General features: G+C 45.8%; 1 protein-coding gene across 1 annotated transcript in view; it reads right to left on the reverse strand.

Annotated features, from left to right (window-relative positions):
• Nucleotides 1-11,191, reverse strand: part of CDK7 (cyclin dependent kinase 7) — a 32,226-nt gene extending 21,035 nt beyond the window's left edge. Inside the window, exons 1-3 of the mRNA XM_044292201.1 lie at nt 11,034-11,191; nt 5,407-5,466; nt 3,043-3,076 (exon numbers count right to left, since the gene is read on the reverse strand). Of these exons, the coding sequence (XP_044148136.1) occupies nt 3,043-3,076; nt 5,407-5,466; nt 11,034-11,117 (178 nt within the window). The 5' untranslated portion in view covers nt 11,118-11,191. The remainder of the gene's footprint in view (nt 1-3,042; nt 3,077-5,406; nt 5,467-11,033) is intronic.
• Between the last annotated feature and the right edge of the window lie 4,767 nt (nt 11,192-15,958).

Raw genomic sequence — 15,958 nt, forward strand, 5'->3', positions numbered from 1 at the left:
AGGAACTACATCAACTCATAGATAAATGTTTCACTAATGGCATTATTGATAAGAAAATGAGAATTTATCCGAAAACACCGCACCCATCCATGGCCAGATTCTGCTTCCTACCAAAAATACACAAATCACTCACAAATCCCCCAGGCAGACCCATCATTTCAGGCATCGGTTCACTTACCACCAATCTCTCTGAATACATTGATGGTATACTACAAAACTACGTGGTAAGACTAACCTCCTATTTCAAAGACACGGCCCACCTGTTGAACATTCTTGATACTTTTCAGTGGGAAGAGAGCTACAATTGGGCGACTCTTGATGTGGCATCTTTGTACAGTAATATCCCCCCTTAAGGCCATTGAAGATGCATTACTCTCAGATCCCAATATGCCTATATCACAAGGCTCCTTCATCTTACAATCTATCAATTTAATTCTGAACCATAATTATTTTGGAGTTCCAGGGTAACATTTACCGCCAAGAAAAAGGAACGTTTCTGGTGCATACGGCAGATGAACGGCGCTAACACAGTGGAATAGACTCTTATACTGAATAACTGAATGGATGCAAAGAGTAACACAAGACAAACTCAACGTCTCCTGTAGTCAGGCCAGAGACAAGGAAGGTAAATACTGATCTCAGACAGTCGGAGATTGGGGTCAGTCACCAGAACATTCCCAGACTTCTCCTCAGTAGCCACATAAAAGTTTATTACAGAGCGCCCACAGCAGGAGGCGAGAACATCATCTGCGTGTGAACAGAGGGGCCAGATCATGCAAATGAGAGGCTAAAGTACAGGCATTTTTCAAAACTAAAAATTCTATATTAATACACTTTTCTAAAAGAACAGGACATGCAGATAGTATGACATGACATTATTTCAATAAAAACTACAGATCACCCCACTTTAAAAAAAAAAAAAAAAAAAAAAAGGGTTATGAGGGTCAGAATATGCCAATATGCAAAGAGAAAAAAAATGTTTTCCAAAGTTTCTTTTTCAGTATTACAATGCAAGAAAAACTACCGGTATATAAATGTGGAATTACTGCAATCATACTGACCGGGAGAATGAGCGTAACAGGTCAGTTTTAGTCTACTTTCACACTAGTGGCAGTGTGATCCGACGGGCAGTTCTGTCGTCAGAACTGGCCGCCGGATCGGCCGATCTGCCGCTGACTGAAAGCATTTGTGAGACGGATCAGTCTTGTATCTTTTTTTCACATTTTTACCGGTCTCCGCATCCGGCATTCCGGATCCGGCACTAATACATTCCTATGGGAAAAAGTGCCGGATCCGGCATTCAGGCAAGCCTTTAGGTTTTTTTTCGCCGGAGATAAAACCGTAGCATGCTGCAGTTTTTTCTTTTGCCTGATCAGTGAAAACAACTGAACTGAAGACATCCTGATGCATCCTGAACGGATTACTCTCCATTCAGAATGCATGGGGATAAAACTGATCAGTTCTTTTCCGGTATAGAGCCCCTGTGACGGAACTCTATGCCGGAAAAGAAAAACGCTAGTGTGAAAGTAACCTTACTGCTTGGGGAACGCCGTAAAAGCAAAACCCATTGTGGTTTTAATAATAATAATAATAATAATAATAATAATAATAATAATAATAATAGGTATGGCTCTAGGAAGGCAGGGAGCGAAAAAACAAAAGGGAAAAATTGAAAAATCAACTGGGGCTGAAGGGGTTAAGTCCTGAGATATTTAGAAAGATTAGAGCTGAGTGATCCGAGGTTGATCCGTTTGTAAAGCAGTTGTCGTACAGCATTAAAATGTATGTGCTCTGTGTAGGAAAACTTTGTCTCGGCTGAACTTGAGCGAGACTTCGATGGGAATACCGACGTCATTCATCGGAGTATTTAAAAACATTTTAAAATAGGAATCTGAAGTCTGCTTCGGTACTGGCTGGTACATCAATACCAAAGCCCACTTCAGATTCCTAATTAAAAATGGTTGGCGATCACTGGTGTAGAGAATGCAGCACCAGGGCAGGGGGTTTAGCAGCCCCCCATAATTCAGTAAGGCTACTTTCACACTTGCAGCAGAGTGATCCGGCAATCCGTATGCAAGCGGACAGCATTTGTAGACGGATCCATCTCACAAATGCATTGCAAGAACGGATTAGTCTTTACATTTGTAATACGGACAAACGGATTAGTTTCTATATTTTTTCACATTTTTACTGGTCTGCGCATTCCGGCAACTGATCCGGAATTTTGGACGGAGATAATAGCTCAGCATGCTGCGGTATCTCCTCCGTCCAAAACGCCGTTCAGTGACTGAACTGAAGACTTCCTGATGTATCCTGAACGGATTTCTCTCCATTCAGAATGCATGGGGATAAAACTGATCAGTTCTTTTCTGGTATTGAGCCCCTAGGACGGAACTCGGTGCTGGAAAATAAAAACGCGAGTGTGAAAGTGCCCTTAGACATGGAGAAGCTGCTAGATATATAGCTGAATGGCCCTCTACTGTGGTTCTGCTTGCAGGAAATTCCATGAAGGCTATAGGGCACCATCTAGTGGTCGCCATGTATTACAACACTGCTAGAAAAAGTCACATACTAGCAGCACAGTCTACATCTCATCACAACTTATAGTCTTTAATATACAATATTCACTATGGAGTAAAAAGACTGGAAAATTATTTTGTAAACTTCCTTTTTTGCATTTGGCTTTTTTCGTAGTGTTTGACAAGACGCGTGTATAAAGCCTCATGCACGCGATTGGTTGCAAACCTTTTTTTTTTTTTTTTTTTTATTTCAATTGGGCCGACAAGAAAGGAAAAAAAAAAAAAAAAAAGACCGAAATATTCGTCAGAAACCCCCCCCCCCCCCAAAAAAAAAGTCCGTTTTGCATACAAAAAAAATAAATATATTTACTTTCTTTTTTTTGACAATGGGATAATTGTGGGATGCATAGAGTGGGTATCTGTTTTGCAGATCTGCGGTTTCCGGGCTGCAAAGTACATACTGTCGTGTGCATGAGAACCACTAGGCCCACTACTTCCCCAGTACATACAGAGAAGGACTTACCATCATTGGCTTCTGCTCTGTGACCCAGCTTAATCTTTAAAAGACATAATAATACAGTTAGCACAAGAATAGTACAAAAAGTGACCTTGTGACATGTAATAGAGACAAGCTGAAGGAGAGAACCCAGGGTTTATATTTATATATAAGAGTAGTTCCTGCTACGTGGGCACCCCAAGGCAGAAAACTCCAGGTGCCATTCTTCTGCAGCTGGCGCAGGTGGCACTCAAACCTCAGCTGTTGGCTATGTAGCAAGAAGCACACCTCGCGAACAGACCCTCGGGTTATGTTCCCATGTGCCGAGTCTGCCGTGGCTAATCTTTCACACGAGCGTATTTGCGATCTGTATACGGAATTTATGTTCTGGAATCTGCTGCTAATGTTAATGAATAGAGCTATTCACATTGACGTATCATTTCCGTCAGTACTTGAAATCCGCAGCATGTCCGAGTTTTGGGTTCCAAATACACACATTACAGTCTACGACCTCCTGAACACGACCATATGGCTTTTTCAGTATTTTGCGGTCCGTTTTTAACGGATCCATTGTGTTTCCGTTTCCATTCCGTTTTGCCGTTCCATTTTTCCGTTTGGCTTCCTTTGTGATCCGTTTTTTTGCGGATTGCAAACGGAAACATACAATTATGTTTTAGGCTACTTTCACACTTGCGTTTTGTGCGGATCCGTTGAAAGTCAATGGAGGACGGACCCATTTTCTATTGTGCCAGATTGTTTCAGTGAAAACGGATCCTTCCTGGCACACAATACAAGTCAATGGGGACGGATCCGTTTGGTCAGACGGACACCGAAACGCTGCAAGCAGCATTTTGGTGTCCGCCTCTAAAGGTGAATGGAGACGGAACGGAGCCAAACTGATGCATTCTGAGCGGATCCTTATCCCTTCAGAATGCATTAGGGCAAAACTGATCCGTTTTGGACCGCTGGTGAGAGCCCTGAACGGATCTCACAAACGGAAACCAAAACGCCAGTGTGAAAGTAGCCTAAGCTGTAATTACATTTAAAAACTTGCCTGGGCATAACATTTTCAATAGATGGTTCCGCAAAAACAGAACGGAATATGATTTGCAGGCAATAATAGAACATGTCCTATGTTTGAACGGAACGGAAATACGGAAATGGAAGGCATACAGAGTACCTTCCGTTTTTTTGCGGATCCATTGAAATGAATGATTCCGTATACGGTACGCAAAAATTAGAACGTAAACAGAAAAAAAATAAAAAAGTTTGTGTGCAGGAGGCCTATGGGAGAGCATCAAAAATGCACGGAGGAAAGACTACGCATGCAAATCCGGAAGCAATACTGATGCCATATCATCAGGGATCTGTGCGTATTACAGAGCCAGAATACTGACGGGTTTCTATATGCTCACGGAGGCCTGTCTCTCAGAAATCCGCACCAAATCTGGTAGATTTTGCAGATTTCAGTCTGCACTGCAAAAGGTTAAATCTGCGGGGTGACATCTGCAAACCTAGACCTGCGTGCCACGTTATGTACAGATGTCGCTGAGGACGCTCTCCACAGGACGCGGAGGACTTCTTTTTCATAAATCTCATCCACTTTTTCATAAATCTGCTGTAAACGGTCACATTATAGCGCACAATTCAGTGTCAGAAACTTAAACTATCAAAGTCTGTGGAGTCTTATCCTAATCTTTTCTAATCTGCATTTCTTTAGAATTAGCAGAAAGTAGAACTGGCTTAGTTGCCCAGAGCGACAAATCAAATATCACCTTTCATCTTCCAAAGAAGCTCTGAAAAATCAAAGGTGGAAGCTGATTGGTTGCCATGGACTTTACACCAGTTTGATAAATCACCTCCTTTGTTGTCAGTTACCATGGGAACATATACGTCCGTATAGGAGCTGAAGACCCAAAATGATTTTTAATAGAATTTTTAATTAAAGGGGTTGGCACATCTGGGACCAGAACACCAAAACAGGGACCCAAAGTGAATATCGGGGGCAGCTGCGCATGTGCAGCCACCCTCCATTCACCTATCTGGGACTTCTAAAAAAAAAAAAAAAAAAAAAAAAAAAAAAAAAAACAGTCAAGCACGCTTGCGCAGCTATTTTCGGAACTTCCATAGCAAGGAATGGAGAGCATGGCACTCATGCGTGGCGTGCCAGCCTTCACTTCAGGGGCCCTTTTCTGGAGATAGAGGCAGGTCCTAGAGGTGTAACTTGCACCTATCTGACATTGATGGCATATCCTAACGATATGTATCAATGTCCCAGACGGAAATACCCCTTTAAGACCATGTGCAAAGGTGCATCACTTTACATACATTGGAAAACTAGAGAGAAAAAAAAATGACAAAGCCCTACAGGAGATATAGCGGGTGACGTACCTTTTTAATTGCCACTATCCTATCCGTGTTCTTGTCCCTCGCTTTGTAGACAGTGGCAAACTAGAAGGAAGCATACAGAACAGATGATTTTATGTATCCAGCATTCATTAGTCCGGACTCCATGGACCCGTGAAAGGATCTCGAAGGAGACATAACCAAGTATGAGCCACCAAAACAAAAGGGCAGTGCATGGGGTTTACAGAGTCCCATCCACACACCGGGACATGCTGCCATTATAGGCCATCTACACCTCCGGGGAAATTTTTTTTTTAATGATTGCATTTTTTTTCTATTGGTCTTTATAAAAAATATTAAGCCGGTCATTTAATAACCCTCATCTCTAATTTACTAAGGGGTCATAAACACTTAATTAGGCCACATTCTAATCAGTAAGGTAAGAACTGAGCTATAATGAGCGTGTATAAGGTCAGAGATCAGGAGCCCGTCAGCAGAGAGAAAATACAGATCCTGCTAGTAGATAAACTCAAAGCTGTGCAGGGAAAACTGCTCATCATTTTCACCAATTGAAAAAAATGTTTTTTTTAAGCTCAAAATGAGTAAAATGTAATCATAAAAAATTGCCACTGGTGTACATAGCCTTTACGGTTTTCTGTCACCTGAAAAACGGGTATTAAGCTGGCTGACATCAGCGATGTGCTAAAGTCAGCTGAACATAACTATATTAGAGCCATCTCACTGCCTGAAGCCTTTATTGAGAAAAACAAACTTTTATAATATGCTAATTAGCCTCTCCGTTTGCCCACCTCTTTTCGCGCCCTTCTTCTCTTGATTGACAGGGCAGCGCTGCTCTCCTCCAGCCGGCCGTGTCTGCAGTGTAAATCTCACGCCGTTCAGTATTCGGCGCAGTGAGGGACAGACGCTCGGCAGCTGCTGGCTTCCTCACTGCGCCGTTCAGTACTGAGATTTACACTGCAGACACGGCCGGCGGGAGGAGAGCAGCGCTGCAGTTTTTCTCAATAAAGGCTTCAGGCAGTGAGATGGCACTAATATAGTTATGTTCAGCTGACATTAGCACATCGCTAACGTCAGCCAGCTCAATACCCATTCTTCAGGTGACAAACCCTTACGCTGGGTTCACACCTGAGCGTTTTACAGCGCGTTCCTACGCGCTGTAAAACGCACAACAGGCAAGAACCAATGATTCCCTATGGGAATGGTTCTCACCTGGGCGTTTTACAGCGCGTACGATCGCGCTGTAAAACGCCCAACGCTCAAACAAGTGCTTGAGCTTTTTTTTGGGCGTTTGTCGCGCGTTCCCGCACATAGATATTCGGGAACGCGCGACAATGTGTGCACCCCTGTCTCTGTATGCGCGATTGTAAACGCCCGTACAATCGCGCATACAGAGCGCTCGTTTCAGAACGCTCAGGTCTGAACCCAGCGTTAAGCTTTGCAGTTGCCATTTGCTGTATGGGCTGGGAAAGCTCCCAACACATATGTGAAACGCATCTATAGGCCCTCATTCACCTGACGGAGGCCAAAAAAGAAAAGTACTGACATGCCTTAGAACAGGCAAGGTCAACTTGCGGCTCTCCAGCTGTTGTAAAACTACAACTCCCACCATGCCCTGCTGTAGGCTGATAGCTGTTCGGTCCTGCTGGGAGTTGTAGTTTTGCAACAGCTGGAGGGATGCAGGTTGAGCATCCCTGCTTTAAAGCAATCTTCTGGGTTTCTTTCCTTAAAGGGGTTCTCCGGGAATTAAGAAAATGAAAATACTTACCGGTAAATATTACTTTATTATAAATATATCCTTAAATACCTTTCATTATTTATAATGGCTCGTTTTGTATGGGGAGCAATCACCGGGGAAACAAAATGGCCTCTGTCCCATTCAGAGGTCTCAAAAACGCCTGTACAAGCTTCATAGACGCCTGTTCAGACCATTTTACTCGGTTGGCTTACCAATACACCTTAGACTTTTCCCCTACATTCAGCAGCTCAGGGCGCGCAGCGAACGGCACAGGCAGCGCAGCGATGCTGCCTGACATAACCAATAACAAAGCTCCTCACAGCAAGCAGCTTTGTTATTGGTTGCTTTGAGCGGACTGCCGACCATTCAGCACACTACTGTAAAGCTGCAGCGCGCGCGCTCGCTATCTATATGTGCACACCATCTGCACAGGGCAGCCAGTGCCCACACTCTACAGCACCCGGAGCACCATGCGCAGAAACTAGAGCAGCGCTCGTCCTCCGGTCCCAGCTGCTGCTCTGGATGAGCCCAGTAAGTTAGCTCCTCTTCTCCTGTGGTTAGGCGCTGTGGGTAGGGGGGCACCAGCTGTCATCTCTACAGTGTAAATATTCATCCATGGTGTATGGGCACAGAAGGAGCTGTGGCACTGCAGCCTCCAGTGTGTATGCTCTGAGGGTGTTCTGACGTTGCCCTGTTCTGTACATGTGGGGTGTGTGAGCGGCAGGCAATGGCAGGAAGGCCTGGGCCCTGCTGCGGCTCCCAGGCCTTTCTGAAGTACTTAGGCTGGAAGAGAAGCTCTGCTTCACTCCCGTGTGATATGTCATAGGATCCACTAGTTCGGACAAGGACAGGGTCCCAGTGCTAATGGGACCCTGCCTGTAGATCCCATAGACCTACATGCAGCGATATGCCACCTATAACCAGAGGGCTGCTGCGGCCTACTCTTTCTGTCAGGGAAGCCGTCCCTTTTATGACTGACCTGCCTGACTTGTGATTAAGTATGGGGAAGATCTACCATATGGAACTGTACTTTATCACTACGCTATAATTGCCTGCCGTAACAAGTAATAGTACCCGGGCATAAATACCACCTCTTAGGGCACGTTCACACCACCACTATTTATTTCTGTTGTTCTGCAAGTGCTGGATCGGACACATACCCGACCCAACGGGGAACTGAACAGACTCCATTGACTATTATGGAGTCCGTTCAGGATTCTGTTTACCATACACAAAAGTCCTGCATGTACGGCTTTTTCGTCCAGTCTGACAGAATCTGCGACAGAGCCCCGTACAATGGAGATGTGGACAAGCCCTTAACATCGTGTAGGCCTACGTATTAGTTATTTCTCTTACTGCAGATTTCGTACTCCTCCTCGCCTAAAAATACTCCTCAAAAATGGTAAGAGGAGTATTTTTACTCTTCCAGAAAAAATATAGCGTGACCTCTGGTCCCATTAGTTCACACAAAACCTGCCCTGATCACACATGAGGACAAGTTACCTTACGGCACGGAGGTTAAGAGCTGCCTCATCCTCCTCTCCTAGTTGTCAGGGATTATGATCCTGAATACAGATGAGAAGAACTTTAACTGAATCTCTGTAGGAATTCGGTTCATGAGGAGACATGAAGTACAGCGAGGACGGACAGAGGTAATGGAGACTGCATACAAGTGCTGCTGCTCATTATCCACACCTCACCCTCCTCTCATGTCTCCTCATCTCCATTCCTACAGAGATTCACCTGTATTCAGGATCAGGATTCCTGACAAGCAGAGAGGAGGATGAGGCAGCTCTATGGCTCATGTGTGACTTGTCCTCCTGTGTGATTAGGACAGGTTGTGTGTGTGTACTAACAGGACTGCGGCCATTTTATTTCTCTGGAGAACCCCTTTAAGGTTACTTTCACACTAGCATTAATATTTTCCGGTATTGAGATCAGTCATAGAGGCTCAATACCGGAAAAAAACGATTCTGTTTTATCCCCATTCATTGTCAATGGGGACAAAATGTAACTGAACAGAACGGAATGCTCCCAAATGCATTCCGTTCCGTTCTCATACCGGAGAGCAAACAACAGCAAGACGGATGGGGACGGATCAGTTTTCTCTGACAATAGAAAACGAATCTGTCCGCCACTGACTTTCAATGGAGTTCGTTAGTGTGAAAGTATCCTAAGATTGCTTTAAAAACAAAAACAAAAAAAAAACTGCCATTCTAGTGAACTCAGCACTATTGCAAGTAAAGCCCTCTTAGGGCTCTTTCACACGAGCGGATCCCATGCAGGTAATCCACTGCGTGAAAGAGAGCCAAGCCCCGTTCCGGACAGCAGAGACACGGAGCACTAACATGACTGATAATGCTCCGTGCCTCTCTGTGACCTTTTTACTACAAAATAACGGTGACCACTTTATCTCACTGTGATTTTGAAGTAAAAAGATTAATCATGTTAATACTCCGTGTCTGTGTTGTCCTGAGCGGGGCTTGGCTCTCTTTCACGCAGCGGATTACCCGCACGGCATGCCCTTGTGTAAAACAGCCCTTAGGCTACTTTCACATCAGAGCTTTTCCTATAACGGATCTCAAAACCGGAGGAAAACGCTTCAGTTTTGTCCCCATTCATTGTCAATGGGGACAAAACTGAACTAAACGGAACAGCATGGCGAGCACCAGAATGTATTCTGTTCTGTTCGGTTGCGTCCCCAAAGGTTAATAATTTTTGGAAAACAGGGAAAACGCCTAATATCAGGAATATTACTGTGATTCATGTCCACGTGGAATGGACACACAGACGTGGGAAGCACAGAGGCCGTCTGTCCGCATGTCTGTTCCACAAAAGACAGAAAAGGTCTTCTACACGTCCACAAAATGAGGACCCTGGATCCACTGAAGTCAAAGGGTCTGCAAAAAAAATAAAAAATAACGTGGGCGTCACACGGACCACATCCGTATTTTGCAGATCCGTGGTTTGCAGACCGCAAAAGACACAGTAGTGTGTGTGTGGGGCCCAAGAGTTTCAATACAGCAAGCAGTTTCATACCGCCAATATGAACTGCACTGCAGCAAGCAGTTTTATACCGCCAACATGACCTGCATTGCAGCAAGCAGTTTCATACCGCCAATATGAACTGCAGGTGGAGGCTACACAGAGATCTGCACCTGGTTTTGGCTCAGAATAAGGCCTATTGCACACGACCGTGACCGTGCTGCGTACCGCAAATTGTGGTCCGCAATGCACGGGGACCGGCCGTGGGCCAGCTGCGTGCAGATCACGGACCTATTCACTTGAATGGGGTCCGCGATCCTTCCGTTCTGCAAAAAGATATTTTGCGGATTTTTTTTGCGGAACGGAACCCGACGGAAGCACCCTGTAGTGCTTCAGTGGGGTTCTATTCCGCACCGCATCTCCGGATTTGCGGACCCATTCATGTGAATGGGTCTGCATCCGTGATGCGGAATGCATGCGGATCTGCCGTATGCGGGCCGCGATACGGCCACGGCCATGAGCAAGAGGCCTAACTGATGGAAATAGCTGATCAACTAACTGACGTGTGAATAAGGCCTTACTGATACCAAGGGCAGCCGTTTCTATAGTCACCCGCATCATAACATCTGGGGGAAGGTGTCCAACTGCCCTCAGCGGTGGTCACGTGGGAAGGTCAATGAACCATCACCCCAAATAGAAACTAACCCCAACCATAATGGCCGTAACCATAGCAACCAAGATAAACTGTAACTCTAGAACTATGAAAGACATTCCCGGCTAGTGCAGGCGGTCACACTATCACCATAGACACGAGCACTGCTGTAGAACTACAGATACCAGAATACAATGGTCTGTGTACCCGGTCCACTTCCCATATGCAGCAACATGACAGAGTACGGGGCAGTCAGGGGTCCAGAGGCTTCTCACTCACCTGTCCCTCCCCTAAGAACTCCAGCTTCTCATACTGCTTAGCCCGGGAGCGCACCTCTATCCCTCCGGCCCCGATATCCGCCATTACCCCGGGTTACCTCCACGGTAGTGACTAGAATGGAGCTGCTCCTGGCAGGTATGATGTCATAGGAAGAGGCGGGGTCTCGTCATCCAGGGGGCGGGGCTCAGTCAGCACGTTGTTGGAGAGAGGAGCAGAGGCTGCAGGTCCTGTGTGGAGGACAATGCTGACTGTTCTGTACAGGGGCTGAAGGGAGGAGGAATAATCCTTGTACTGGAGACTGTATGTTAGAGGGGGGTGGTTTAATTACATGGGACTGTATGCTGGAGGGGCTGAAGGCAGGGGGTAGTGATGTATCTTACATGGGACTGCATGTTGGAGGGGCTGAAGGCAGGGGGTAGTGATGTATATTACATGGGACTGCATGGTGAAGGGGCTGAAGGCATGGGGTAGTGATGTATATTACATGAGACGGCATGGTGGAGGGGCTAAAGGCAGGGGGAGTGATGTATTTTACATGGGACTGTATGCTGGAGGCAGGGGAGAATTACATACTTTACATGGGATTGTATGCTGGAGGGGCAGGGGGCAGTGATGTATCTTACATGGGACTGCATTGTGGAGGGGCTAAAGGCAGGGGAGTGAGGTATTTTACATGGGACTGTATGCTGGAGGGGCTGAAGGCAGGGGAGAATGACATATTTTACATGGGACTGTATGCTGGAGGGACTGAAGGCAGGGTTGTGATGTATTTTACATGGGACTGTACACTGGAGGGGCTGAAGACAGGGGAGAGTGATGTATTTTACATGGGACTGTACGCTGGAGGGGCTGAAGACAGGGGCGAGTAATGTATTTTACATGGGACTGTATGCAGGCGGGATCTGAGGGGGTGGGGGTGATATTTACATGGGACTGTATGCTGGAGGGGCTGAAGGCAGGGGGAATAATGTATTTTACATGGGACTGTATGCTGAAGGCAGGAGAGTGATATATGTTACATGGGACTGTACCCCCGTACGAACATTTTAAGGGGTGGTACTTTTCAGCAAACAGGTGTCTCACAGACGGCAGAAACACTTGTCAAAGGATTTAAAAGCACACGGCTGGGAAAATGAAAAATTACTAGCAGACTGCCAATTTTTCACTTTCACAAGGGGTTAAAGGAGAATATGCACCCCAGTATGTGTTCCCCATTTTCTCCCCATTCAGGAAACACCCCATAAGCGCTTGTAGCCTGCTGTATGGGCGCACTGCAGGCAAACCGCAAAATATGGATTTTGCCGGCAGGCCTGAATTGGCAGCCATGGATTTTAGGTCCCATGTCGCATTAAAAAAAATTCCTGAGGTCCCCAGAAATTAAAAACCCCAAGAAGTGACCCCATTTTGGAAAGAGCACCCCCCGTACGAACATTTTAAGTGGTGGAAAGGGCACTTTTGACCTAACAGGTGTTTCACAGAAATAAATATGTAGTGGTTGGTGAAAAGTGGATCTGTAAGCTAAAGCGGACTAAATCACAGATATAAGGTGGTAAAACTACAGGGTACAGAAAGGATGGAATTACAGTAATGCTCCATGGATGAGAGGCAGATTCTGACAGTCCTGCGTGCACAGGCCAGGTGTTTCAGTGGTAAATGGGGTCTTTCCTTATCCCCCTTTGGGAACACGCCCTGCATCTTTTTTGGGTCCTTCCCTTCTTTGCTTTCTGGCGGACTTGACCTGGAAAACGTTGCCCTGGTACGACACGGGCACCATGACTTCCTGAAGTACTGGGACCCTCCCCGGCCTGGCTTCGAAAGATTAGGGCCTTGATAACCACCTCTTGGAACTGAAGGGAAGTTCCTCTGTGGCCTGCAGCCTGAAATGGCACGTACACATTGCACACTACCATCTGTACGGCCAGCTTTTTGTACCACACTTTCGTTTTTCGTGTGGCACTGTAGGGCTTCAGAAGTAGAATCTGAAAGAGCCACCCCTCCCATGTGCCTGTTGTAGTCCAGGATACAAACTGGTTTGGGGGTAGGGCTGAAACGATTCTTCGAATAATTCGATTAAATCGAGTCAAAAAAATCCTCGATGCAGTTTCCCTGCAACGAGTAATGGTTTACATCACATGATCACGGAGCGGAAGTGAAATTAAGCGTCTCACTCCTCCGGAGTCCAGAGAGATGGCACCGCCCTGCAGGCAGGACTTTGCGTAATGCGCAGTTGCGCACATACATCGTCAGCACGCCGGCTAACGATGTGTGTGTGACGTCACGTAAGGTCCCAGTGCATGCTGGGATGAAGACGGTCTCGGACTCCATGTGTCTGCGACTGCGCCCTCCTCACTAGTGCCAGTGCCATTAGGTAATTTAAAGGGGACCTGTCACCTGGATTTTGTGTATAGAGCTGAGGACATGGGCTGCTAGATGGCCGCTAGCACATCCGCAATACCCAGTCCCCATAGCTCTGTGTGCTTTTTTTGTGTAAAAAAACGATTTGATACATATGCAAATTAGCCTGAGATGAGTCCTGTACGTGAGATGAGTCAGGGACAGGACTCATCTCAGGTTAATTTGCATATGTATCAAATCGGTTTTTTTTACACAATAAAAGCACACAGAGCTATGGGGACTGGATATTGTGGATGTGCTAGCGGCCATCTAGTAGCCCATGTCCTCTGCTCTATAGACAAAATCCTGGTGACAGGTTCCCTTTAAGTTAACAGCACTAGAGGCACGCCAGGGGAGGGGGGAATCGGGGGCACTCACTGTAAATTGATTTTGAAAGGCAGATGGAGAGTGGTTAATGGAGGCACCACCTTGGCATGTATAAAGTTATTGGTTTAAAGAGGGGTTAATGAAGGCACCTCCAAGGTGCTTTCATTAACCCCTACAAGCCAATAACTTTATACATGCCTAATGCCAAGGTGCTTCCATTAACCCCTCTAAACCAATAACTTTATACAAGTTATTGGTTTGGAGGGGTTAATGGAAGCACCTTGGCATTAGGCATGTATAAAGTTATTGGTTTGGAGGGGTTAATGGAAGCACCTTGGCAATGGGCATGTATAAAGTTATTAACCCCTTCAAACCAATAACTTTATACATGCCTAATGCAAAGGTGCTTCCATTAACCCCTCCAAAGTAAACCAATAACTTTATACAGCCAAGCCAGTGTGTGTGCAATTATTTGCTATACCATACCACCACTGTAAGAAATAAAAATGTAATTACGTACGTTATTTTAAGAAGGTTTTTCTTACTAGATTACTCGATGAATCAAGAAATATAATCGATAAAATACTCGATTACTAAAATATTTGTTTACTGCAGCCCTATTTGGGGGTAAGTGGTTGCTGTACCTCGTACAGGAGCAGGGGAGCTGGTTCTAGTGTGAATGGTGGTCAGTACAAGGATGTCCCTCCAGCATGTTCTCATGGAGGAGAGCCCTGCTTTCACCCATTCTCAGTGGTTGCCCTACCACGGATCTAGGGAGGCCTCTGATTTTTGCACACTGTGCCACAAGCCACAGTACTTCTGGCAGTTAGGGACACAAACAGGGGTATGCTGGTAACCCTTATCCAGCAGTGGGTGCAGTAAGTCCCACACGATCTTCCCACTAATTCCTAGGATGGGGGGCATCCTATCCAGGAATCTTTCCCTTCATAAACACGGAACTTGTGGGTGTACCCGGAGGTACTCTCACAAAGTTTGTAAATCTTTATGCTATACCTTGCCCGTTTTGCTAGGCAGGTACTGGCGGAATCTAATCCCCCTTTGAAAAGTAATAGGGGCTCATCTACACTGACATTTTTTATCGGGGGTGTACACCTCAGCAAACCTGATTGTAAAGTGGTCAATGACAGGCCTAACCTTGAACAGACGGTCAAATGTTGGGTCGTTTTAGGGTGGGCACTGTGCTTGTCGTTGTAGTGTAGGAATTTCCGAATTGACTCAAATCGCTTCCAGGTCATGGTCTTACTGTAAATCGGAGTCTGGTAGAAAATGTCCGAACTCCAATATTGTCTAACATTTGGCTTTTTTACCACGCCCATATGCAGCACGAGTCTGCTGCACTTACTGGGGTCCAACCTAGGGGTCTAGCGTATGGCGAGGTAGGGTTCTGAGCAATGAATTGTTGGGTGTATAAATTGGATTGGCCCACCATTAAATTTACAGAAAAAAGAATTAGCTCAGTGTAGCCCGCACAGTCCATCTGTATTCCGGAACTGCCCTCAAAATCCGGAATTTGGGGCGGATAATCGTCGGGGTGGGGTCCATAAGGGTTCACCCTGGGGCGCCTTCTTGGAGGTCCCTCATCAGCGGATGATGATGAGGGGGTAGAGGAAAGTGGCATCCTCTTCTCCCTCACTGGCAGACTTAGTATCGGAGGCAAGCATGGCGTATGCCTCCTCAGCTAAGTATACTCGTTGGGACGGACGGGCCATTTTTATGTTTTTGGGGTGCGACATGTGGAAACCTTTACTTAGTGTGAGGGTTGTGTATGTTGTGTTTTCACACGTGAAGGGGCTTGTAATAAATTTGAAATATAGAGAAAAGGAGTAGAGAAAATAATAATATTGCAGGACGCACAAAGATTTTGCGTGCAAAAATCTCCACTAACACTACCTAACTAAAATTGATTTCTATATATATGTATATGGAGATATATAACTAACTACACAGAAAAAAATTATAATATGTGCAGTAAACTGAGCAGACCGATCAGAAAAATTGATGTTTCTGATCAGTGCTCAGCAGGTGCAGCACGCACACAGATATGTGTGTGCAAAAATCTACACTAACACTGCAGCCATCGTGCCCCGGTTCCCCCGCAATCTTCCCCCAGAACCAGGCGTAGTACATATACGGACGCTGGTGCTTAAGTCACATCCAACTGCGCCGTACATGTACGGCGCGGG

Source organism: Bufo gargarizans, chromosome 1, assembly GCF_014858855.1.
Source record: "Bufo gargarizans isolate SCDJY-AF-19 chromosome 1, ASM1485885v1, whole genome shotgun sequence".
Classification (NCBI taxonomy): domain Eukaryota; kingdom Metazoa; phylum Chordata; class Amphibia; order Anura; family Bufonidae; genus Bufo; species Bufo gargarizans.